Here is a 24,769-nt window from a genome sequence, read left to right on the forward strand (position 1 = left end):
GATGTATGTGGTGAGGAAATCCAGTAGTGTTTCAGGAGATTTTAGTTGTAAGAAGTGCATTAGATTGCAGCTTCTGGAGGAGCGTGTAAAGGAGCTGGAGGGGGAGGTAGAGGAACTCCGCATAATTCGGGAGGCGGAGGTGGAAGTTGATAGGAGTTATAGAGAAATAGTAACTCCTAGAAATGAGGCTTGGGTCAATGCCAGGAGGAGGGGTAAGAAGCAATCGGGAAGACAATCCCCTGGGGCGGTTCCCCTCCATAATAGGTTTTCGGTGCTGGAGGCTACAGTTGAGGAGGAATCAACTGAGCATAGAGAGCAGATCTCTGGGGGTGAGCCGAGTGAGAAAGCTCAGGTGGTTAGGGGCTGTAAAAGACTGGGCCTTGTGATTGGGGACTCCACAATTAAGGGGACAGATAGGAGGGTCGGAACTAAAGGTAGGGACTCAGGGTTGGTGTGTTGCCTACCAGGGGCTGGGGTCCGGGATGTGTCTGACAGGGTATTCAGGACTCTTAGGGGGGAGGGAGATAAACCACAAGTTATTGTACATGTGGGGACACACGACATAGGGAGGATAGGGGAAGGGGATATTAGGCAGGGATTTATGGAGTTGGGGTGGAAACTAAAGGCCAAGACTGACAGAGTGGTTATCTCTGGACTCTTGCCTGTACCACGGGATAGTTTAGAGAGGAATAGGGAGAGGGAAGGTTTGAATTCATGGCTGAGGGGATGGTGCAGGAGGGAGGGGTTCAGGTACTTAAGCAATTGGGGCTCGTACTGGGGAAGGTGTGACCTCTATGAGAAGGATGGTCTACACCTTAATCAGAAGGGGACCAATATCCTGGGGGGTAAATTTGCTAAGGCCATGCAGGGAGGTTTAAACTGATTCGGGGGGGGGGAGGGATCCTGAGTAGTGGGGCTGAAAGTGAGGGATGCATGGATGGGGACTGCAATGCACGGCATTGCAGAGGTGGGGTGGAGCAGGGTTTGAAATGTGTATACTTCAATGCCAGGAGTATTCGCAATAAAGTGGGTGAACTTGCAGCGTGGATCAGTACCTGGGACTTCGATGTTGTGGCTATTTCAGAGACATGGATAGAGCAGGGGCAGGAATGGATGCTGCAGGTCCCGGGGTTCAAATGTTTTAGTCGAAGTAGGGAAGGAGGTAGAAGAGGGGGAGGGGTAGCATTATTGGTCAGAGATTGTATCACAGTGTCAGAGAGGAGGTTTAATGAGGACTTATCTGTTGAGGTAGTATGGGCGGAGATTAGAAATAGGAGAGGAGAGGTCACCCTGTTGGGAGTCTTTTATAGACCTCCTAAAAGTTCTAGAGAGGTTGAGGAAAGGATTGCGGAGTCAATCCTGCTTAGGAGTGAAAGTAATAGGGCAATTGTTATGGGGGATTTTAACTTGACTAATATTGACTGGAATTGTTATAGCTCTAGCTCGTTAGAGGGGTCAGTTTTTGTTCAAAGCGTGCAGGAAGGTTTTTTGACTCAGTATGTAGACAGGCCAACTAGAGGTGAGGCTATATTGGATCTGGTGCTGGGAAATGAGCCAGACCAGGTGCTAGACTTGGAAGTTGGTGTGCATTTTGGTGATAGTGACCACAATTCGGTTACGTTCACCTTAGTGATGGAAAGGGATAGGCATGAACCTCGGGCCAGTGGTTTTAGCTGGGGGAAGGGTAATTATGAGGCTATTAGGAGAGAATTAGGAAACATAGGTTGGACTAGGAGATTACAGGGGCTGGGAACGTCCGACATGTGGAGTTTTTTCAAGGAGCAGCTACTGCGAGTCTGTGATAGGTATGTCCCTGTCAGGCAAGGAGGAATTGGTAGGGCTAGGGAACCGTGGTGCACCAAAAAAGTTTCTTTGTTGGTTAAAAAGAAAAAGGAGGCTTATGTTCGGATGAGACGTGAGCACTCGGGTAGTGCACTAGAAAGCTTTAGATTGGCTAAGAGGGAGTTGAAGAGCGAGCTTAGAAGGGCTAAAAGGGGACATGAGAAGACTTTGGCGGATAGGGTTAAAGAGAATCCTAAGGCGTTCTATAGGTATGTCAAGAACAGAAGGTTGGTTAGGGCAAGTTTAGGGCCAGTTATAGATGGCAGAGGGAAGTTATGTGTGGAACCGGAGGAGATTGGTGAAGCATTGAACCAATATTTCTCTTCGGTGTTCACGCAAGGGGACATGAATATAGCTGAGGAGGACACTGGGTTGCAGGGGAGTAGAATAGACAGTATTACAGTTGATAAGGAGGATGTGCAGGATATTCTGGAGGGTCTGAAAATAGATAAATCCCCTGGTCCGGATGGGATTTATCCAAGGATTCTCTGGGAGGCAAGAGAAGTGATTGCAGAGCCTCTGGCTCTGATCTTCAGGTCGTCGTTGGCCTCTGGTATAGTACCAGAAGATTGGAGGTTAGCGAATGTTGTCCCATTGTTTAAGAAGGGGAACAGAGACTTCCCCGGGAATTATAGACCGGTGAGTCTCACTTCTGTTGTCGGCAAGATGTTGGAAAAAATTATAAGGGATAGGATTTATAGTTATTTGGAGAGTAATGAATTGATAGGTGATAGTCAGCATGGTTTTGTGGCAGGTAGGTCGTGCCTTACTAACCTTATTGAGTTTTTTGAGAAAGTGACCAAGGAGGTGGATGGGGGCAAGGCAGTGGACGTGGTATATATGGATTTTAGTAAGGCGTTTGATAAGGTTCACCATGGTAGGCTTCTGCAGAAAATGCAGATGTATGGGATTGGGGGTGATCTAGGAAATTGGATCAGGAATTGGCTAGCGGATAGGAAACAGAGGGTGGTGGTTGATAGTAAATATTCATCATGGAGTGCGGTTACAAGTGGTGTACCTCAGGGATCTGTTTTGGGGCCACTGCTGTTTGTAATATTTATTAATGATCTGGATGAGGGTATAGTTGGGTGGATTAGCAAATTTGCTGATGACACCAAAGTCGGTGGTGTGGTAGACAGTGAGGAAGGGTGTCGTAGTTTGCAGGAAGACTTAGACAGGTTGCAAAGTTGGGCCGAGAGGTGGCGGATGGAGTTTAATGCGGAGAAGTGTGAGGTAATTCACTTTGGTAGGAATAACAGATGTGTTGAGTATAGGGCTAACGGGAGGACTTTGAATAGTGTGGAGGAGCAGAGGGATCTAGGTGTATGTGTGCATAGATCCCTGAAAGTTGGGAATCAAGTAGATAAGGTTGTTAAGAAGGCATATGGTGTCTTGGCGTTTATTGGTAGGGGGATTGAATTTAGGAGTCGTAGCGTTATGTTGCAAGTGTACACAACTCTGGTGCGGCCGCACTTGGAGTACTGTGTGCAGTTCTGGTCCCCACATTACAGGAAGGATGTGGAGGCTTTGGAGAGGGTGCAGAGGAGGTTTACCAGGATGTTGCCTGGTATGGAGGGGAGATCCTATGAGGAGAGGCTGAGGGATTTGGGATTGTTTTCGCTGGAAAGGCGGCGGCTAAGAGGGGATCTTATTGAAACATATAAGATGATTAGAGGTTTAGATAGGGTGGATAGTGATAGCCTTTTTCCTCTGATGGAGAAATCCAGCACGAGGGGGCATGGCTTTAAATTGAGGGGGGGTAGTTATAGAACCGATGTCAGGGGTAGGTTCTTTACCCAGAGGGTGGTGAGGGATTGGAATGCCCTGCCAGCATCAGTAGTAAATGCGCCTAGTTTGGGGGCGTTTAAGAGATCCGTAGATAGGTTCATGGACGAAAAGAAATTGGTTTAGGTTGGAGGGTCACAGTTTTTTTTTTTAACTGGTCGGTGCAACATCGTGGGCCGAAGGGCCTGTTCTGCGCTGTAATGTTCTATGTTCTATGATCCCTCTGTATTTTAATGCTTCTAAGGGTCCTGCCATTTACTCTATACTTTCCCCCTGTATTAGACCTTCCAAAATGCATCATCTCACATTTGTCTGGATTAAATTCCATCTACCATCTCTCCGCCCAAGTCTTCAGCCTTTCTATATCCTGCTGTATTCTCTGGCAAAGCTCCTCACCAGCCACAGCTCCCCCAATCTCTGTGTCATCAATAAACTTACGAATCAGACCACCTACATTCTCCTCCAAATCATTTATTTCTATTACAAACAACAGGGGTCCCAGCACTAATCCCTGCAGAACACCACTGGCCACAGGCCTCCAGTCAGAAAAACACCCTTCCACCGCTACTATGACCAAGCCACTTCTGTATCCATCTGGCCAGCCCACTCCAAACCTCATGTGACCTCACCTTCTGTATCAGCCTGCCATGAGGGACCTTGTCAAAGGCCTTGCTAAAGTCCAAGTAGAAAACATCCAACGCCCTGCCCTCAATCATATTTCTCAAAAAACTCAATCAAGATCTGTCAAAGGCAGACCGTGCCTTACGAGCCTGGTGGAGTTCTTCGAAAATGTGACTAAACACATTGACGAAGGGAAAGCGGTAGATGTGGTTTATATGGATTTTAGCAAGGCGTTCGATAAGGTCCCTCATGCAAGGCTTCTAGAAAAAGTGAGAGGGCATGGGATCCAAGGGGCTGCTGCCCAGTGGATCCAGAACTGGCTTGCCCAAAGGAGGCAGAGAGTGGGTATAGATGGGTCTTTTTCTAAATGGAGGTCGGTCACCAGTGGTGTGCCCCAGGGATCTGTTCTGGGACCCTTGCTGTTTGTCATTTTCATAAATGACCTGCTTGAGGAAGTGGAGGGATGGGTTGGTAAGTTTGCTGACGGCACGAAGGTTAGTGGGGTTGTGGATAGTCTGGAGGGATGTCAGAAGTTACAGAGGGACATAGATAGGATGCAAGACTGGGCGGAGAAGTTGCCCTATCAGTGCACTCTCAGGTGAATCAGCTCCCGGACCCCCAGGGGAGTCAGAGGGGAATGCGCCTGTGAATAATTACTGAGGCTCCAAATGCAGAATCTGGCGTGGGATCCTGCCATTCTGATTTGGGGGCAGTCACCACTGGAGACACCCACCACTGCACTTAGACTCAAAATGGGAGAATTGCATTCAATGTTTCTGAGTCACTAAATGTTTATGAAGTGTGTTGAAACATCTCTAAGAAATGTGAAATGAAAATGTCAGCCAGGATGTGACAATAGAAATATATTTGGATAGATTAAGCTGCCCTTTTTCACAATGCAATCAAGCTTTAGCCAATACCAGCAGCCACAATGATCACTGATGAAGCAGTTTATCTGGACACAGAGGTTTAATGCCGTCTTAAAGAAGGCGACAAATCGAAATATCTCTTCAGTCCCCTTGCTGCCCCTCAAAACCACCACAGAAACCTCAAGATTACTTTTGGCTAATCAGTTGTCACATAACCTATTGTATGGCTCTTGTGTGTCTGCTGATTAATAAAAAATGACTGTTTTAGATGTTAAAGGAATGTATCAGGTAGAAACATTTGTGTTAGTAGCTTTCCAAGCCTGGAGGAATGAATACATGTGTCACTTATTAAACATCTCGTTGGAAATCAGTGTTCCAGATCAGCTTTAGCCCCAGTCAAAGCCCCAGAAATCTCTCTCGTAAACGAGGCTACAGCAGATGGTGTATTTTTTGGGTTGGATGCCTCTATATTGATTTTCAAGTTTCAGTTACTGTGACAGTGTGAGCAGAATGTCTATAATGCACACAGCCCCTCCCCATAACTGATATCATTGTAAAGGCAGGAAACAAAATCCAAACTAGCAGGTTTCAGCAAGGCAATATTTTATCAGATATTTTTTCATTGGGAGTAAAAAGAATTCCCTCTAGAATTTCCCTCAGTGGATTCTCTGAACAAAAACACAGATCACGTGACTGGTGTGAATTTTTTTACTAATTTGTTCTGCTTATTTTCACTGCAGTCAGATGGGATCGCGGCTTCAGAAGTGCCTGTCCATCTCACTGCCAAAACCCCTGGAGAGGTCTGATTGACAGGAGCCCCACAGTCCTGGTGGACAGCGAGGCCAAAGGTTGCGTGTGTTGGTATGAAGCTGGTTATTATGTTTTTCATTATAGCGAGTTCACCAGAGGGAAAACTCAGGGAAAAAAGGCATTTCAAAGTTAGAAACTTACCACACTGCTGCAAGTCCTGTATCGAATATTCTGCCCTTCACAGTTCCTATCGAAAAAGCAAAATATATCAATTAAGTGGCACAGAATGGGGAACAGATTATGGTCCATTAATTTTTACTCCATTCTTAAGGTTCCAAAGCCAATGTGCAGAGTGGACAGGGAAAGCCCGTAATCCATCTCCTTGCTTGCTCCAAAAACCAATTCAAATTTAAACTGAATCCAGTTCACGGTCATTACAAGAGACACAAACAAGATCCAAGCTGATAAGAAAAGGCATTACACCCCATCCTGGGCTTGATCGGAACTCTGGAGATTGGGGTACATTTCAGCAGAATTCCTTGGACCAATTTCAAGATATTCCAGTAATTTATTTAATCAAACCCATCCTGTTTTTCAGATAGTAGTCTCACAACACCAGGTTAAAGTCCAACAGGTTTATTTGGTAGCACGAGCTTTAACCTGGTGTTGTGCCACTACTTACTGTGCCTACCCCAGTTCAACGCCGGCAACTCCACATCCTGTTTTTCACATTGCCAGGTGTGGCTCCAGATTGTAAATCTCAGTCAGTAAATCAGCATCTTTTATTACTGTAATCAGTGAAAAAGCAACAAGACATGAACCTGCACGTTACTGACTGCGGTAGACTGAGAGTCACCTGAATTCAGGCAACTTTCCATTACCCCAGAACTCTTATTGTCACTGAGTTTACCCTCCCAAAACACATTGGTTAAATATTGGTGAATATCAGCATGTTAGAATATCGCAAACAAATTGCTCAATCTTTGTTTGGACAATTTAGCCCATTTTATATCTATAATACCTCTGTTAATTTATATTGAACTAGATATATATGTATATATAATATATATATATACTGCTATCTTAGAAATATATAAAATAGCCTCTCTGAATTGTTGATCTTTACTGCTCCCACCATATCTACAATCAAACAAGAAAATAATAAAATTCAACCAGAAGATGCTGCAAATTCTCAGCAGATCGGGTAGTGTCTGTGGAGAGAGAAATGGAGCTGAAGGATGAGTTTAGAAGTCGTGGTTTCTATAGAATTATCAGCCAAGGAAGCCCAGCAATAAAGTTTGAGCATTAAAGTCCATAAAGTATTGGCTGAAAGCCCAACACAGACTCAGGTTCAAAATTGCCAGCAATGTGCAAAAACTGGGAACACAGCAACTCACTGCGGGTTCAAAGGTGCATAATGCAGGAATTGTGGAGAACATTGAAGGTGCTTGTTGGAGAAAGGAGCAACACGTTCCAAACTAGAATTCTAAAAATCAAGACCCAAGGGCGGCGATTCTTCCAAAAAACTTCCAAGTACCGAATTTGCGTGAAAACTGGAGTTCTGTTGGTTTTTTTAGTGGGATTTTCAGACTGAATCTCCCACACTCTGAGCACTGCCCTAGCGAGATTTCCTCTGAAAATCAGGAAGTGGGGCCTATTCCCACTGGAGAGGCCAGCAGCATAGCGCTGTGCGGGCCACTGCACATGTGCCGATCTGTCAGTGCTGAAATCAGCGCCATTTGCAGTAGCCCTGCACTGCCAGCCTCCCGATCGCTGGCCAGCCCCGATGTATCCCCCCTGGCAGTTGTGACCTCCCCGACAGCCCCGACCACTCTCACACCCTCTTCCTCCCTCTCGCACCGATCCTCTGGCAGAGTGGCAGCAGGTAACCCTCCCCCCATCCTCACTGATCGGTCCCCCAAAAGGCCCCACCCCATAATAGGCCCCACTCCCTGTGACTGCCCAAAGCCTGGTGAGCAGTGCCAAGCTGCCACTTGGGCATTGCCAGTTTGCCCCTTGGGCAGTGTCACGGGGTCTGGCTGCACCCCCCCCCCGACCTCCTTGGGGGTGGGAGGTCTCAATGGCTTCTCTTCCCTCCAGCGGGGTCAGGTCACCTGTTCCTCGTTAGTGGGGAGCTGTTGTAAACCCCGATGGAGGGAACCGCTCCTAGTGCGGGCCAGGAAATCCTAAGCGAGTCCAGAGACCTCAGTCCCGGGCCCACTAATAGGATGGAAATAGAGACTTAAATCAGCTCGATGCAGATTTCCGACGCGGCTTAGTCCGGGAGACATGTAGAGTCTGCTAAAGGGCCTCCGCTGATGTCTCTCAGCTTGCTGCGCTTCTCAGGAGTGCAGAGGGCCGGGAGAATCTCCCCCCGCCCCAACCTCCCGAAGTGTATCAAATGGAAAACTGAATAGAGGGAAAAGGCTTCACAGGACAATTGAGGGTGAAAAAGGACCAGAGTCACAGTCAGATGATGAACTGTTATGGAATCTTCTGCCAGCATTACGGAGTCACTCCCTTACTGAACGGACAGCCAGTGAAAGTAGAGATGGACACCAGATCAATAATTCTGCAGGGACCAGAAACTGTTTACCAACAGATACTGACATATCGCTTTAAAACCCTCAAAGATAATATTGTTCCGCTGAGGGGCCTTATCAATGTAAATGTGCAGCTGAATGGACAGACTCCAGACATGTCCTTGTTAATGGTAACTAGCGAATCCTAATGGGGAGAACCTGGCTGCAAAGAATCAAACTAAACTGGGCCGAGGTGAGCCGGAGTCCGAAGCTGTCCACCGAAGATTTTACAAAAACATGGCATTGTCTTTAAGAGGGAGCTGGGAAGCATGAAGGGGATCTCAATCAATTGGGTGGCACGGTGGTACAGTGGTTAGCACTGCTGCCTCACTGCGTCAAGGACCCAGGTTCAATTCCCAGCTTGGATCTCTGTCTGTGTGGAGTTTGCACATTCTCCCTGTGTCTGCGTGGGTTTCCTCCGGGTGCTCCAGTTTCCTCCCACAGTCCAAAGATGTGCGGGTTAGGTGGATTGGCCGTGCTAAATTGACCATTAGTGTCAGGGGGATTAACTAGGGTAAATGTATGGGGTTATGGGGATAGGGTCTGGGTGGGATTGAGGTCAGTGCAGACTCGATGGGCCAAATGGCCTCCTTCTGCACTGTAGGAATTCTATTCTATGATCAAGCGAAAGATTAAGGATGAAAGTCAAGCATGATGCCTAAAGGTCAGTGCCGTACACCATCAGGTCGAAGGTCATGGCAGAGTTGGACCAGAGTTGGGTCCTTGAACCTGTTGATGTGAGTAATTGGGCCACGCCGTTGGTGCCAGCGATGAAGAAACATGGCTCGGTACACAAGTGGTGATGTGAAAGTCTCAATCAATCCTGTGCTGTGTGTAGAGCAGCACTCTCTGCCTTTAATTAATGATTTGTTTGTCATGTTGGCTGAAGGTCAGCATTTCACTAAAGTTGACTTGAGTCAATCTTATCTCCAGATATTTGACAATTGTGACACAAAATGGGCAATTCAGATATAAAAGGCTTCCATTTGCCATTACATCTGTACCTGCATTGTTCCAACATGCCATGAAACAAGTTTTAAGCAGAGTCGGAGTTCAGTGTGCCTTATACAATATCTTAGTTACTGGATAGAATGAAGAAGTGCATCATCAAAATTTAGATGTTACACTCCAGAGACTAGAAGATTATGGACTGCAGGTCCGGAAAGATAAATGTGAATTCCTTATATCTTCTATTGAAACCTGGGACATGTCATAGATACAAAGGGACTGCACAAATCACATTCTCTCCACACACACCTTATCAAGTCCACTCAGGATCTTATAAACTTAAATCAAGTCATCCCCTCACTCTTCTAAACTCTAATGGAAACAATCTAGTCTACCTAATCTTTCCTCATAAGAAAATCCATTTATTCCAGGTATTAATCTCGTAAACCACCTCTGAATCGCCTCCAACACATTTACACCTTTCCTTAAATAAGGAGACCAAATCTGCACACAGTATTCAAGATGTGGTCTCACCAATGCTTTGTATAACTGAAGCATAACATTCTTCTTTTTATGCCAATTCCTCTCCTAATAAAGGATAACATTCCATTAGCCTTCTCGTTTACATGCTGTACCTGCAAACTAACTTTTTGTGACTCATGCACTAGAACACCTAGATCCCTCCACCTCACAATTCTGTAGATATTCCCCATTTCAGTAATACTCTGTATTTTTATTCTTCCTGCCAAAGTGAAAAACTTCACATTTTCCCACATTATACTCCAGATTTTTGCCCACTTACTTAACCTCCTTATGTCTCCCTCACAACCTACGTTCTTACCTATCTTTGTGTTATCTGCAAATTTAGTTACTATGCCTTCACTCCCCTCATCTGAGTCATGAACATAAATTGTAAATAGTTGAGGTCCCAACACAAACCCCTGGCAGGATTCCCATCATCATCCTGCCAATCAGACAAAGACCCGTTTACGCATGCTCTCTGTTTTCTGCCAGCCAGCCAATTTTCAATCCACACTAATCTGTTACCCCCTGAAACATGAGCTTTTATTTCCTATTTCCTATTTTTTATTTCCTAAGCAATAAGCTTAAAATGTAAATGGAAAATGGTGCATGTGTGTGTGTCTCAGATGGAGAGACAGGAAGCTCACTGACAGCTGGTGTCAGAAGCAGATTGTCTCCAGTGACTGAAGGTCAAGAAGGAGGATCCATAGTTACAAAATTAAATGTCAGGAATTTAGAACAGGGGGAGAAGAATCTTTTTCATAGACAGAGTTGTGAGGCTGTGGGATTCACTCTCAGAATTAAAGGTTAAAACAGAAATGTCAACATTTAACATTCGATTGGGGTAGTGGATGAAGGGAGTTGGAAACGGGATTGATAACAATAATGTGAACTATTCTCTGATATGGAACGGAATTGCTAACACTGACCTGATTAACTGAATGACATCTTTCTGTGTTATAACTTTTACTGATGTGAATTTCAGCAAAATGATGTGTTGAGGGAATGGGACCAGAATTGCATTCTGAGTAACAGTGCGGTAAATTTTGATTTTATTTGATTTATTATTTTCACATGTATCAGCATACAGTGAAAAGTATTGTTTCTTGCACGCTATACAGACAAAGCATACCATTCATAGAGAAAGAAATGAGAGAGTGCAGAATGTAGTGTTACAGTCATAGCTAGGGTGTAGAGACAGATCATGTCACTGCAGGTTAGGTCCATTCAAAAGTCTGACAGCAGCAGGGAAGAAGCTGTTCTTGAGTCGGTTGGTACGTGACCACAGACTTTTGTATCTTTTTTCCGAAGGAAGAAGGTGGAAGAGAGAATGTCCGGGGTGCGTGGGGTCCTTGATTATGTTGGCTGCTTTGCCGAGGCAGTGGAAGTGGAGACAGAGTCAATGGATGGGAGGCTGGTTTGCCTGGTGGATTGGGCTACATTCACAACCTTTTGTAGTTCCTTGCAGTCTTGGGCAGAGCAGGAGCCATACCAAGCTGTGATAACCAGAAAGAATGCTTTCTACGGTGCATCTGTAAAAGCTGGTGAGAGTAGTAGCTGACATGCCAAATTTCCTTAGTCTTCTGAGAAAGTAGAGGCGTTGGTGGACTTTCTTAACTATAGTGTCAGCATGGGGGGACCAGGACAGGTTGTTGGTGATCTGGACACCTAAAAACTTGAAGCTCTCGACCATTTCTACTTCGTCCCCGTTGATGTAGACAGGGACACGTTCTCCGTTACGCCTCCTGAAGTCGATGAAAATCTCCTTCATTTTGTTGACATTGAGGGAGAGATTATTGTTGCCGCACCAGTTCACCAGATTCTCTATCTCATTCCTGTACTCTGTCTCGTCATTGTTTTAGATCCGACCCACTACGGTGGGTGTAAACATTCTTGGTCTGTGAAGTTTTATTGAATTGTACGTGCAACCAAGTACATTTTCGATTAGCATTGCCTGGTATGTGCAACTTTTTAAGCTGAATGTTACTCTACAATAAATCTATCACACACACAGCGGTCGTGCAGAGATTATCCAATGAAGCTGTTACTGTCTGCTTTGTTCCATGTTATATTACACTTCAATATTGTTAAATTAAACAATACTTTTGGGTCCAATAATCCAACAAGTGATGGAAAATACATACACTGGCTGCTCTGGAAATATAATAAAAATAAAATACTGATCTGGAAATATAATCATTTCACCCATTCACCATAAACAACAACAGCAAGTATTTATATTTCTATAGCACCTTTAACAAAATAAAACTTCTCCAAATGTTTCATAGGAGCATTACAAAATAAGCGCCTAATGAATGAGGCTCTGGTGTGGATAACAGCTACAAACAATGTCAGAATGTCAAGAATTTAATAATGACCATTTGTTTTAATTTGAGCAGAAGCTATGGATTTTGTGAGAACAGGTTGGTGTTTTGGGAAAGTGGGAGCGTCAGTTAGGGACCTTATTGTGAACCTGCCCCAGTTTCCAATGTGTGAGGCAATGGAATAAATCTGCAGCTGTCAATGCCAATTGTGTGAAATGCAGAGCTTAACGCGAGCAGTAAATCAAACTTCAACTCAGCTTTCTTCCAGCAATAATTCATAAGGTGTGAATTCAACTTCCACTTAAACTAGATCCACGCAGTGATTGACATTGAATGGTGCAGGATTAGTATCCCTGCATTCTACACTGAACAGCTGCCAAGTTAGTGTCAGCAAACCTCACTTCAGTGAAGGCCAGGTGAATGTTACAGACCTCATTACAGTTCTGAAATCATGGCAGAACACTCCACCCCATCACTGATCCCAAATACTTCCTTTTCAACTTACTGATCGGAATTTTTATCCTAACCATTCTGATGTGCTGCTGTCCCTTCCCTTCCACCAGATCAACATTCAACGCAAGTTCTTATTGTATTGGTGACTTTTGAGGGGCGTCTTGACAAATACATGAATAGGGTGGGAATGGAGGGATATGGTCCACAGAAGAGTAGGGGCTTTCAGTTCAGTTGGGCAGCATGGTGGCTGCAGGCTTGGAGGGCCGAAGGGCCTGTTCCTGTGCTGTAATTTTCTTTGTTCTTTCTTTGATCTTTATATTGAATAAGCATTGATGAACAAAAAGTGCTTTTGTCTCCCTTTCTCTCATCATGTTCTGTCTTATCCCTGATCCCTCTCAACCTTCAGCTCTCTCAAACATTTTTTCATGTTTTCATGAGGTGTGGCTGTCGCTGACTAGAGAGCATTGAATACCATTCTATAATATGGTGGTGAGCTGCCTTCTTGAACCGCTGCAGTCCATGTGATGTAGGAACACTCACAGTGCTGTTAGGAAGGGAGTTCCTGGACTTTACGGGCGGCACGAGTGGCTCAGTGGCTAGCACTGCTGCCTCACAGCGCCAGGGGCCCAGGTTTCATTACAGCCTTGGGTCACCGTCTGCGAGAAGTCTACACATTCTCCCCGTGTCTGCGTGGGTTTCCTCCGGGTACTCCGGTTTCCTCCCACACTCCAAAGATATGCGGGTCAGGTTGATTGGCCAGGTTAAATTGCCATTTAATATCAGGGTAGCTAGCAGTGTAAATACGTGGGGTTATGGGGATAGGGGCTGGGTGAGATTGTGGTCGGTGCAGACTCGATGGGCCGAATGGCCTCCTTCTGCTCTGTGGGATTCTATGATTTTTGACCCAGTGATAGTGAAGGAACAGTGATATATTTCCAAGTCAGGATGGTGAGTGACTTGGAGAGGTCTTCCAGGTGGTGGTGTTCCCAGGTATCTGCTGCCCTTGTCCTTCTAGATGGTAGTGGTCATGGGTTTGGAAAGTGCTGCCTAAGGAAACTTGGTGAGTTTCTGCAGTGCATCTTGTAGATGGTACACACAACTGCCACTGTGTTAGTGGTGGAGGGATTGAATGTTTGTGGATTGGGTGCCAATCAAGCAGGGCTGCTTTGTCCTGGATGGTGTCGAGCTTTTTGAGTACTGATGGAGCTACACTCATCCAGGTATTTGGAGAGTATTCCATCACACTCCTGACTTGTACCTTGGAGATGGTGGACAGGCTTTGGGGGAGTCAGGAGGTGAGTTTTTAGCTGCAGTATTCCTAGCCTCTGACCTGCTCTGGTAGCCACAGTATTTATATTGCTAGTTCACTTCAGTTTCTGGTCAATGCTAACCCCCGGTTGATGGATATGTTCCATAAACTTCTATTCCTTTCTCCCTTCGCGTCACTCTCTGGGTAAAGACGTTTCTTTTGAATTTGCTATCGGATTTATTAGTGGCCATCTTGTAGTTATAACTTATATTTTCTAGTACAGAAGACTGACGTTCCAGCACAATACTGAGGGAGATGGTGATGTTGGAGGACTCATCTTTCGGATAAGATATTAAAACAAGGCCAGATCTGCTTCCTAAGGTGGGTACAAAAAATCCCATAGCTGTTATTTTGAAGACACGGGTGGTGATCTCCCATGTCCTGGCCAATATTTACCCCTCAACCAACATAACAAAAAAACAAATCAACAAAGGAAGGGATTAGTCATTGCCTGGCACTTATGCAGCATGAATGTTACTTACATTGAGGGTGGTGAGGTATTGGGGAAGGTATCAAGGTCAAGGGTGGGTACCGGTAGACAGGAAGGTGGGTTGAAGTGTGTCTACTTCAATGCAAGGAGCATCCGGAACAAGGTAGATGAACTTGGGGCGAGGATTGGTACTTGGGACTACGATGTTGTGGCCATTACGGAGACGTGGGTAGAACAAGGTCAGGAATGGTTGTTGGACGTTCCGGGGTATAGATGTTTCAGTAAGTGTAGGGAAGCTGGTAAAAGAGGTGGAGGAGTAGCATTGTTCATCAAGAATAGTTTAACAGCTGCGGAAAGGCACTTCGAGGGGGATCTGCACACTGAAGTAATATGGGCTGAGGTTAGAAATAGGAAAGGAGCAGTCATGTTGTTAGGAGTTTACTATAGGCCCCCAAATAGTAAGAGATGTGGAGGAAGAAATTGCTAAGCAGATTATGGATAGGTGTGGGGGTCACAGGGTAGTTGTCATGGGGGACTTTAACTTTCCAAATATTGATTGGAACCTTTGTAGGTCAAATAGTTCGGATGGGGCAGTTTTTGTGCAGTGTGTGCAGGAGGGTTTCCTGACACAATATGTGGTTAGGCCGACAAGAGGTGAGGCCACATTGGATTTGGTACTGGGAAATGAACCGGGCCAAGTGTTAGATTTGGTTGTGGGAGAGCACTTTGGAGATAGTGACCACAATTCGGTGTCTTTTGTTATTGCAATGGAGAGGGATAGGGCCGTACGGCAGGGCAAGGTTTACAATTGGGGGAGAGGTAATTATGATGCGATTAGGCAAGAATTAGGGGGCATAAGATGGGAACAGAAACTGTCAGGGAAAGGCACGAATGAAAAGTGGAACTTTTTCAAGGAACAAATACTGGGTGTCCTTGATAGGTACGTCCCTGTCAGGCAGGGAGGAAATGACCGAGTGAGGGAACCATGGTTCATGAAAGAGGTGGAATGTCTTGTGAAAAGGAAGAGGGAAGCTTATGTAGGGATGAGGAAACAAGGTTCAGATGGCTCGATTGAGGGTTACAAGTTAGCAAGGAATGAGCTGAAAAAGGGGCTTAGGAGAGCTAGGAGGGGACATGAGAAGTCTTTGGCGGGTCGGATCAAGGAAAACCCCAAGGCTTTTTACTCTTATGTGAGGAATAAAAGAATGACCAGGGTGAGGTTAGGGCCGGTCAAGGACAGTAGTGGGAACTTGTGTATGGAGTCAGTAGAGATAGGCGAGGTGATGAATGAATACTTTTCTTCAGTGTTCACCAAGGAGAGGGGCCATGTTTTTGAGGAAGAGAAGGTGTTACAGGCTAATAGGCTGGAGGAAATAGATGTTCGGAGGGAGGATGTCCTGGCAGTTTTGAATAAACTGAAGGTCGATAAGTCCCCTGGGCCTGATGAAATATATCCTAGGATTCTTTGGGAGGCAAGGGATGAGATTGCAGAGCCTTTGGCTTTGATCTTTGGGTCCTCACTGTCCACGGGGATGGTGCCAGAGGACTGGAGAGTGGCGAATGTTGTTCCTCTGTTAAAGAAAGGGAATAGAAATGACCCTGGTAATTATAGACCGGTTAGTCTTACTTCGGTGGTTGGTAAATTGATGGAAAAGGTCCTTAGGGATGGGATTTACGACCATTTAGAAAGATGCGGATTAATCCGGGATAGTCAGCACAGATTCGTGAAGGGCAAGTGGTGCCTCACAAATTTGATTGAGTTTTTTGAGGAGGTAACTAAGTGTGTTGATGAAGGTAGGGCAGTTGATGTCATATACATGGATTTTAGTAAGGCGTTTGATAAGGTCCCCCATGGTCGGCTCATGCTGAAAGTAAGGAGGTGTGGGATAGAGGGAAAGTTGGCCGATTGGATAGGTAACTGGCTATCTGATCGAAGACAGAGGGTGGTGGTGGATGGAAAATTTTCGGACTGGAGGCAGGTTGCTCGTGGAGTGCCACAGGGATCAGTGCTTGGTCCTCTGCTCTTTGTGATTTTTATTCATGACTTAGAGGAGGGGGCTGAAGGGTGGATCAGTACATTTGCTGATGACACCAAGATTGGTGGAGTAGTGGATGAGGTGGAGGGCTGTTGTAGGCTGCAAAGAGACATAGATAGGATGCAAAGCTGGGCTGAAAAATGGCAAATGGAGTTTAACCCTGATAAATGTGAGGTGATTCATTTTGGCAGGACTAATTTAAATGTGGATTACAGGGTCAAAGGTAGGGTCCTGAAGACTGTGGAGGAACAGAGAGATCTTGGGGTCCATATCCACAGATCTCTAAAGGTTGCCACTCAGGTGGATAGAGCTGTGAAGAAGGCCTATAGTGTGTTAGCTTTTATTAACAGGGGGTTGGAGTTTAAGAGCCGTGGGGTTATGCTGCAACTGTACAGGACCTTGGTGAGACCACATTTGGAATATTGTGTGCAGTTCTGGTCACCTCACTATAAGAAGGATGTGGAAGTGCTGGAAAGAGTGCAGAGGAGATTTACCAGGATGCTGCCTGGTTTGGAGGGTAGGTCTTATGAGGAAAGGTTGAGGGAACTAGGGCTGTTCTCTCTGGAGCGGAGGAGGCTGAGGGGAGACTTAATAGGGGTTTATAAAATGATGAAGGGGATAGATAGAGTGAACGTTCAAAGACTATTTCCTCGGGTGGATGGAGCTATTACAAGGGGGCATAACTATAGGGTTCATGGTGGGAGATATAGGAAGGATATCAAAGGTAGGTTCTTTACGCAGAGAGTGGTTGGGGTGTGGAATGGACTGCCTGCAGGGATAGTGGAGTCAGACAGTTTAGGAACATTTAAGCGGTTATTGGATAGGCACATGGAGCACACCAGGATGATAGGGAGTGGGATAGCTTGATCTTGGTTTCAGATAAAGCTCAGCACAACATCGTGGGCTGAAGGGCCTGTTCTGTGCTGTACTGTTCTATGTTCTATGTTCTTACTACTTAATAGCTCAAACCTGAATATTGTCCAGATCTTGCTGCATTTGGACATGGACTGTTTCACTTCCTGAGGAGTGGCAAATGGTGCTTCATGAACATCAGTGAACTTTCCCACTTCTGAATTAATGATGGAGGGAAGGTCATTGATGAAGCAGCTGAAGATGGTTGAGTCTAGGACACTACCCTGAGGAACTCCTGCAGAGATGTTCTGGAGCTGAGATGATTGACTTCAAACCGCCACACCCATCATGCTTTGTGCCAGGTATGACTTCAAGCAGTGAAGCATTTCCTGCTTTTACATTGACTCAGTTGCTCCATTGTCAGGGTTCCTTGATTCTATACATGGTCAAATGCTGCCTTGATGTCAAGGCAATTTATCTCACCCCTTAAGTTCAGCTTTTTTGTCCATGTTTGAACCAAGTCTGTAATGAGGTCAGGAGCTGAGTGACCGTGGCAAAACCCAAACTAATTGTCACTGAGCAGGTTATTGCTGAGTAAATGCTGCTTGATAGCACTGTTGATGACACCTTCCATCACTTTACTGATGATCGAGAGTAGACTGATGGGACGGTTATTAGCTGGGTTGGATTTGTCCTGTGTCTTGTGGATAGGACAAACCTGAGCAATTTTCTACATTGTTGGGTGGGTGATAGTGTAGTGCTGAAACAGCTTGGTTAGAGGTGTGGCAGGTTCTGGAGCACAAATCTTCAGTATTACCGCTGGAAGATTGTCAGGGCTCTTAGCCTTTGCAGTCTTTAGTGCCTCCAGCCTTTTCTTGATCATATGTGGAGTGAATTAAATTAGCAGAAGACTGACAACTCTGGAGGAGGCCGAGATGGATTATCCACTGGGTATTCCTGGGTGAAGATTGTTATGAATGCTTCTGTCTTATCTTTTGCACAGAGGGGAGGCAAAGGCCTAATGGTATTATTGCTAGACTATTAATCCAGAAACCCAGCTATTTTCCAGGACCCGGGTCCGAATTCACCATGGCAGATGGTGGAATTTGAATTCAATAAAAAAATCTGGAATTAAAAATCTACTGATGACCATGAAACCATTGTCGATTGTCGGAAAAGCCCAACTGGTTCATTAATATTCTTTAGAGAAAAAAATCTGCTATCCTTATCCGGTCTGGCCTACATGTGACTCCAGAGCCCCGACAATGTGGTTGATTCTGAACTGCCCTCGGACAACTAGGGATGGGCAATAAATGCTGGCCAGCCAGGGACGCCCATGTCCCATGAATGAATAAAACAAAAGTGTGCAGGATGGAGATCGAACAGGTCAGGGAATGTTTAGACCAGTTAGCTTAATGTTGGGAAAAACAATGGATTCCTCACTCAAAAATGCAACAGAAAAACATCTCGGACCTTAATATTTAAAAAAAGTAGTCAGCAAAGATTTCAAAATGGTAGGACATGTTTAGCAAAACTTAGTAAATTCTTTGAAGATGTAACCTAATTAGGATAATGAGTAATACAGTAGATGCAATATACTTAGATTTTTAATAAAACCTTTGATATGTTACTGCATAGTCTGATGTCAGAACGTGTAGAATAGGGAACAAATAGCAAAATTGATAACAAGCTGGCTACAGAACAGAAACAGCAAGAAAGAGGTAAAGTTACTCAGAATGACAAATGGTGGCTAATGTTTCTTCATAAGGCTCAGTGCTGGGACCAATGAAATTTACTATTTACATCTGAGATTTGGACTCAGGAACCGGCAGGACAACTTGAGAATTTGTGGATGGTGCAAATTGGTAAATGTAGTTAGGATACAGAAAGACACTGGCCAGGATTTTCAGGTTGGAAATTTCCATCCTTTGGTCTGTCTAGTTTTCCATCCCACCTGTGACGATTCCCAGTGATGTGGAGGTGCCGGCAGTGGGACTGAGGTGGGCACAGTAAGAAGTCTCACAACACCAGATTCCCAGTGAGGGCCAGACAATCTCAGCCAGTAATAAACTTTCAGAATGATCGCGTGACAGAACGTCAATATTGTTAAGTGTGAGGTAATACATTTTAAGTGGATTGGCCAAGCTAAATTGCCCTTTAGTGTTCCAAGATGTGTAGGTTGGATGGATTAGCCATGAGAAATGTAAGGGGCTACAGGGATAAGTTGGGGAGAAGGTCTGGGTAAGTTACTCTGCCAGAGAGTAGGTGCAAATGCTATGGGCCCAATGGCCTCTTCTGCACTGTAGCAATTCTAGTAGAAAGTATAAGGAGTCTATAGACAACTTGGAAAATATGCACCTAAATGTGAAAAAGGAGCAGTGGGATCTGCGGGTAGATATAGGAATCAATCACTAAAGTAGCACCACAGGTTTAATAAGATCATTAAAATATACAAAACACAGGGATTCATTTCCAAAACGATAGAAGTGCTCAGCAAGGAAGTGTTGTATAATTTGTATTGCGCCTTGGTGAAAGCGTATGTGGAGTTATTTTGAATAGTTCCAGTTTCCATATTATAAAAAGATTACAGAGACACTGGGGAAGATGCAAAAAATATTGACATGGATGATGTCAGACTGAGAGATTATATCCATCAGGAAAGATTGAACAGGCTGAAGACTCAGAACTGACCTGATAGACGTCTTTAAAATGATGAAAGGGTTTGATAGATTAAATATAGGGGAAGTGTTTCTAGTCAAAGACAAGAGCAGAACTAAAGGCAATGAATATAAGATAGTCAATAATAAATCCAATAATGGATTCAGGAGAAACTTCTTTACTTTAAGAGAATGGATGGAATGTGGAACTGACTATCATAGGGAGTGTTGAGGTGAATGGTCTACACACATTCAAGAGAATGGAGGTAAGTAGATGAGAAAGGAATGAAGGATATGTAAATGGAGTTAACGATGTGGGTGAGAGGAGGTTGTTGTGCAGCATGAACACCAACATGGATCTGTCAAGTTGAATGGTGTGTTTTCATGTTGTAAATCATTTGTAATACCATGTAAATCTCATAACTATTTAATCATGTTCAATAGTTTATATTGTCATCCCTGGGAGTTGGCAAAATTAGAGCCATCAAGTGATGAAAAATATTCCCCGTATAGCATCCATATGCAGAGTTCCTGTGAAGCTGGTGTGAGCTGTGTTCCCTGTGGTACCATTCTAACCCTGCTCACTTCCACAAAACCAAATTCAGAGAAGGTCAAAGATCAAGCTCTCTGCAAAAGTTCATTCCTTGGCCTTTCTAAAACAGAGTTAAAACGATGAAGTGTTAGGTTTGTTTGTTAGAGAATATAAAGACTGACAAATCCCCAGGGCCTGATGGAATCTATCCAAGGCTGCTCAGGGAGACGAGAGGTGAAATCGTTGGGCCTCTGACGCAAATCTTTGTCTCGTCACTGGACACAGGTGAGGTCCCTGAGGATTGGAGGATAGCCAATGTGGTCCCGTTATTTAAGAAGGGTAGGAAGGATAACCCGGGTAATTATAGGCCGGTGAGCTTGACGTCCGTGGTGGGGAAGTTGTTGGAGAAGATTCTTAGAGATAGGATGTATGCGCATTTAGAAAGGAATAAACTCATTAACGATAGTCAGCATGGTTTTGTGAGAGGGAGGTCATGCCTCACTAACCTGGTGGTGTTTTTTGAAGAAGTGACCAAAATGGTTGACGAAGGAAGGGCCGTGGATGTTGTCTATATGGACTTTAGTAAAGCGTTTGACAAAGTCCCTCATGGTAGGCTAGTGAAAAAGGTTGGATCTCATGGGATACAGGGGAGGTGGCTAGATGGGTGGATAACTGGCTTGGTCATAGAAGACAGAGGGTGGTAGTGGAAGGGTCTTTTTCCGGCTGGAGGCCTGTGACTAGTGGTGTACCGCAGGGCTCTGTATTGGGACCTCTGCTGTTTGTGATTTATATAAATGATCTGGAAGAAGGAGTAACTGGGGTGATCAGTAAGTTTGCGGACGACACAAAACTGGCAGGACTTGCAGATAGTGAGGAACATTGTCAGAGGCTACAGAAGGATATAGATAGGCTGGAAATTTGGGCAAGGAAATGGCAGATGGAGTTCAATCCTGATAAATGCGAAGTGATGCATTTTGGTGGGAATAATGTAGGGAGGAGCTACACGATAAATGGAAGAACCATAAAAGGTGTAGAGACGCAGAGGGACCTGGGTGTGCAAGTCCACAGATCTTTGAAGGTGACATCACAGGTGGAGAAGGTGGTGAAGAAGGCATATGGCATGCTTGCCTTTATAGGACGGGGCATAGAGTATAAAAGTTGGGGTCTGATGTTGCAGATGTATAGAACGTTGGTTCGGCCGCATTTGGAATACTGCGTCCAGTTCTGGTCGCCACACTACCAGAAGGACGGGGAGGCTTTGGAGAGAGTACAGAGGAGGTTTACCAGGATGTTGCCTGGTATGGAGGGGCTTGGTTATGAGGAGAGATTGGGGAAACTGGGGTTGTTCTCCTTGGAAAGACGGAGGATGAGGGGAGACTTAATAGAGGTGTATAAAATTATGAAAAGCATAGATAGGGTGAACGGTGGGAAGCTTTTCCCCGGGTCGGTGGTGACGTTCACGAGGGGTCATAGGTTCAAGGTGAAGGGGGGGAGGTTTAACACAGATATCAGAAGGACATATTTTACACAGAGGGTCGTGGGGGCCTGGAATGTGTTGCCGGGCAAGGTGGTGGAGGCGGACACACTGGGAACGTTTAAGACTTATCTAGACAGCTATATGAACGGAGTGGGAATGGAGGGATACAAAAGAGTGGTCTAGTTTGGACCAGGGAGCGGCGCGGGCTAATTGTTCCTTGTTTCTCATTTCAAGGCTTCATTCTATGATCATCTTGCTGGTGCCAGTACAGAGCGAGACTGCGGATAGTTGGGAACCTGTCTCGGGGGCAGGGAATTCATATGGTGTTCGTGGAAGTGGAAATGACTAGGGTTGGGAAGCATTTTCCGATCAGGGCCAGTGTGATCTCCTGGACTCGTTTCGATCGCCTCAGGGGGTCGGAGAGGAATTTCCCAGATTTTTTTTCCCCATATTGGCCCTGGGGTTTTCACTCTGGGTTTTCGCCTCTCCCTGGAGATCACATGGTCTGGAATGGGGGGGGTGGGGATAAGTTAATAGGTTGTGATGAACAAAGCATCGTAGCTGTGAGGGTCAGCTCGGTGGATAGGATATTGGTATGTAGATAGGCTGGAAAATTAGGCGGGGATCCTGGATTCAGGGTTCAATCCTGGACCGGGGAGCGGCACGGGCTTGGAGGGCCGAAGGGCCTGTTCCTGTGCTGTATTGTTCTTTGTTCTTTGTTGATGAGTAGATCTGCATTAAACTTACCTCTTGACTGAATCTGTAGACCCCGTTTGGATTTTGTGAAGAGTAACCGTTGTCCCAGACTGGGTACAATTAATTAAGATGGACACAAATACCGTTTACCATCTGTTCATGTCTTTCTATTAATGGGAGATAATTTGAGAGGAGTTTTGCAGAGTTCCAACTTCCTGAAATTGTAGTTTCCTTTAGTTAGTCTGTTCAGTATTTTGGTATCAGAAAAAGAGGGGAATCTTACCAGAAATTGGCAAAATGTTGGTTCCAGTGAGAAAATCGGTGCGAATCCCATTAGGATTTCTCACGGAAGTTTGCGCCTCATTAGCAAACATTTTTCCCCAAGTGATTCACGCTGTGCTTGCAGTGGCCTCCTCTGATTCACTCACTCCAGTGCAACTTAATCTCTGCAATCAGCGGGGATCTCCATATAAACATCTTCCCAGCACTCGTTCCAGATCCATTGGAGGGGATGGCTACCAGGAAGCCAACACCACGGTTCTGGGAGGGAGCCCTGACCAGACACTGGGACGGTGTGCAGCAGAGGCAGAATGCCTTCTGTCCATAGTTGCACAGATGTCCTTCCAGCAAGGTCACCAGCCCTGCCTGGGAGGTTGTGGCTGCCTCAGTGAGTGCTAGCTCACTGTAAAGACTGGCAGCCATGCTGCAAGCAGATGAATGATCTTCTTCACATGGCCAGGATAGGCCTGCCTCCTCCAGTCTCCCGCTGCACCTCCTCACATACCCCCTCACCTGCCAAGTTGATCTCTCACCCAACCACCGCACAGCTTGCCAACTCCTATGCTGAGGCCCTCGTCCTCTCCCCCCCCCCGCCCCCCCCCCGCCCCCCCCCCCCCCCCCCCCGCCGCCCCACCCTGCCGCCCCCGACAAACTCCGTGCCCCCCCCCCCCATTAGCTGTAATGCTCCTCACACTCCTGCTCCCACTCATGTGCCACACATAGGACACCTTACACCATCTGAACTGTGCTCTCCTTACCTGTCTCAATGCAGGATAAACTCCACCATAACAGGTGTCAGCGGGCACAGCCTGGCACAGTCTCACACCCTTTGAGGAGAGAGTTCTTGAGCTGGCTGGGGAGGAGGAAGACCATGTCGGAGCCAAGGGCTAAGTGGGACAAAAGTGAGAATCCGCAAGACACACAGCCATTTTTCAATGATTAAACATCGTCCCTTCACTAATCCCTCGTGAAGCAGTAACGTCATCCTGCGTCCTTTGAAAGGTCAATCTGTCGAGTAGCCAGGACCTTCCTCACTCCCCTTGGAGACCATGGACATGAACAGCTCCCAGGGAGACTTCTCGGACCCCACCATAGAACAGCTGCCACCCGCTCCCGGCACCAGCACAGAGACTCCCACCTCGGTGGGTTCACTGAATAAACAGGTTTCTGGGTCACTCACTGGCAAGCACCTCCCAGCTGAAGATCCATAGCAGGCGGATGCAGGGATGTCCCAGGGAACCGGCACTCAGAGGGATGCCGGAGCCCAGGGGCTAGGACTCTGCTGAGACCCTGGGCCTGGTCATCTCAGAGTGCTGGAGCTGCAAAGGCAGAGTTGTGGGCATCAGGAGGGGATAGCAGAATCCCTCAGACTGCAAGGCCGATTGGAGGAGTCCCTTTGCCTTCTATCTGAGGAGATGGTGCCATTCTGAAGCACAATGAGGCCAACACTGCCACGTTGCCATCCGCACTGGAGACCTTGGCACAGGACATGTATTCCATAGCAGGAGTTGTCTGCACTTTGGCTCAGCTCATAATCTCCATGGCCAGGGCTATGAGCTCCGAGGTGCAGGGCTTTAACTGCATGCTGCCTGCAGCAGAGGAAGGTGAGGCTTCTGGATCTCACTCCAGCTGCCCCTTCTTCCCACGGTGAAGCACCAAGCCCTTGGGAACCCGGAGGAAAGAGGGTCAGCATGTGCACAGTCCAGAGCCTTCACCCAGGGGACCCTGGGCATCTCCAGCCCCTCTGTAACTCCCCCTCCCTGTAGGTGACACACCTCCAGCCCCACATGCCAAGGAGGGCAGCA

General features: G+C 46.0%; 1 protein-coding gene across 1 annotated transcript in view; it reads right to left on the reverse strand.

Moving 5' to 3' along the window:
• Positions 1-24,769, reverse strand: part of LOC144495233 (ADAMTS-like protein 1) — a 425,167-nt gene that overhangs the window by 368,221 nt on the left and 32,177 nt on the right. Inside the window, exon 2 of the mRNA XM_078215301.1 lies at positions 6,069-6,114. Coding sequence (XP_078071427.1) covers positions 6,069-6,114 — 46 coding nt within the window. The remainder of the gene's footprint in view (positions 1-6,068; positions 6,115-24,769) is intronic.

This window comes from Mustelus asterias, chromosome 6 (genome assembly GCF_964213995.1).
Source record: "Mustelus asterias chromosome 6, sMusAst1.hap1.1, whole genome shotgun sequence".
Classification (NCBI taxonomy): Eukaryota; Metazoa; Chordata; class Chondrichthyes; order Carcharhiniformes; family Triakidae; genus Mustelus; species Mustelus asterias.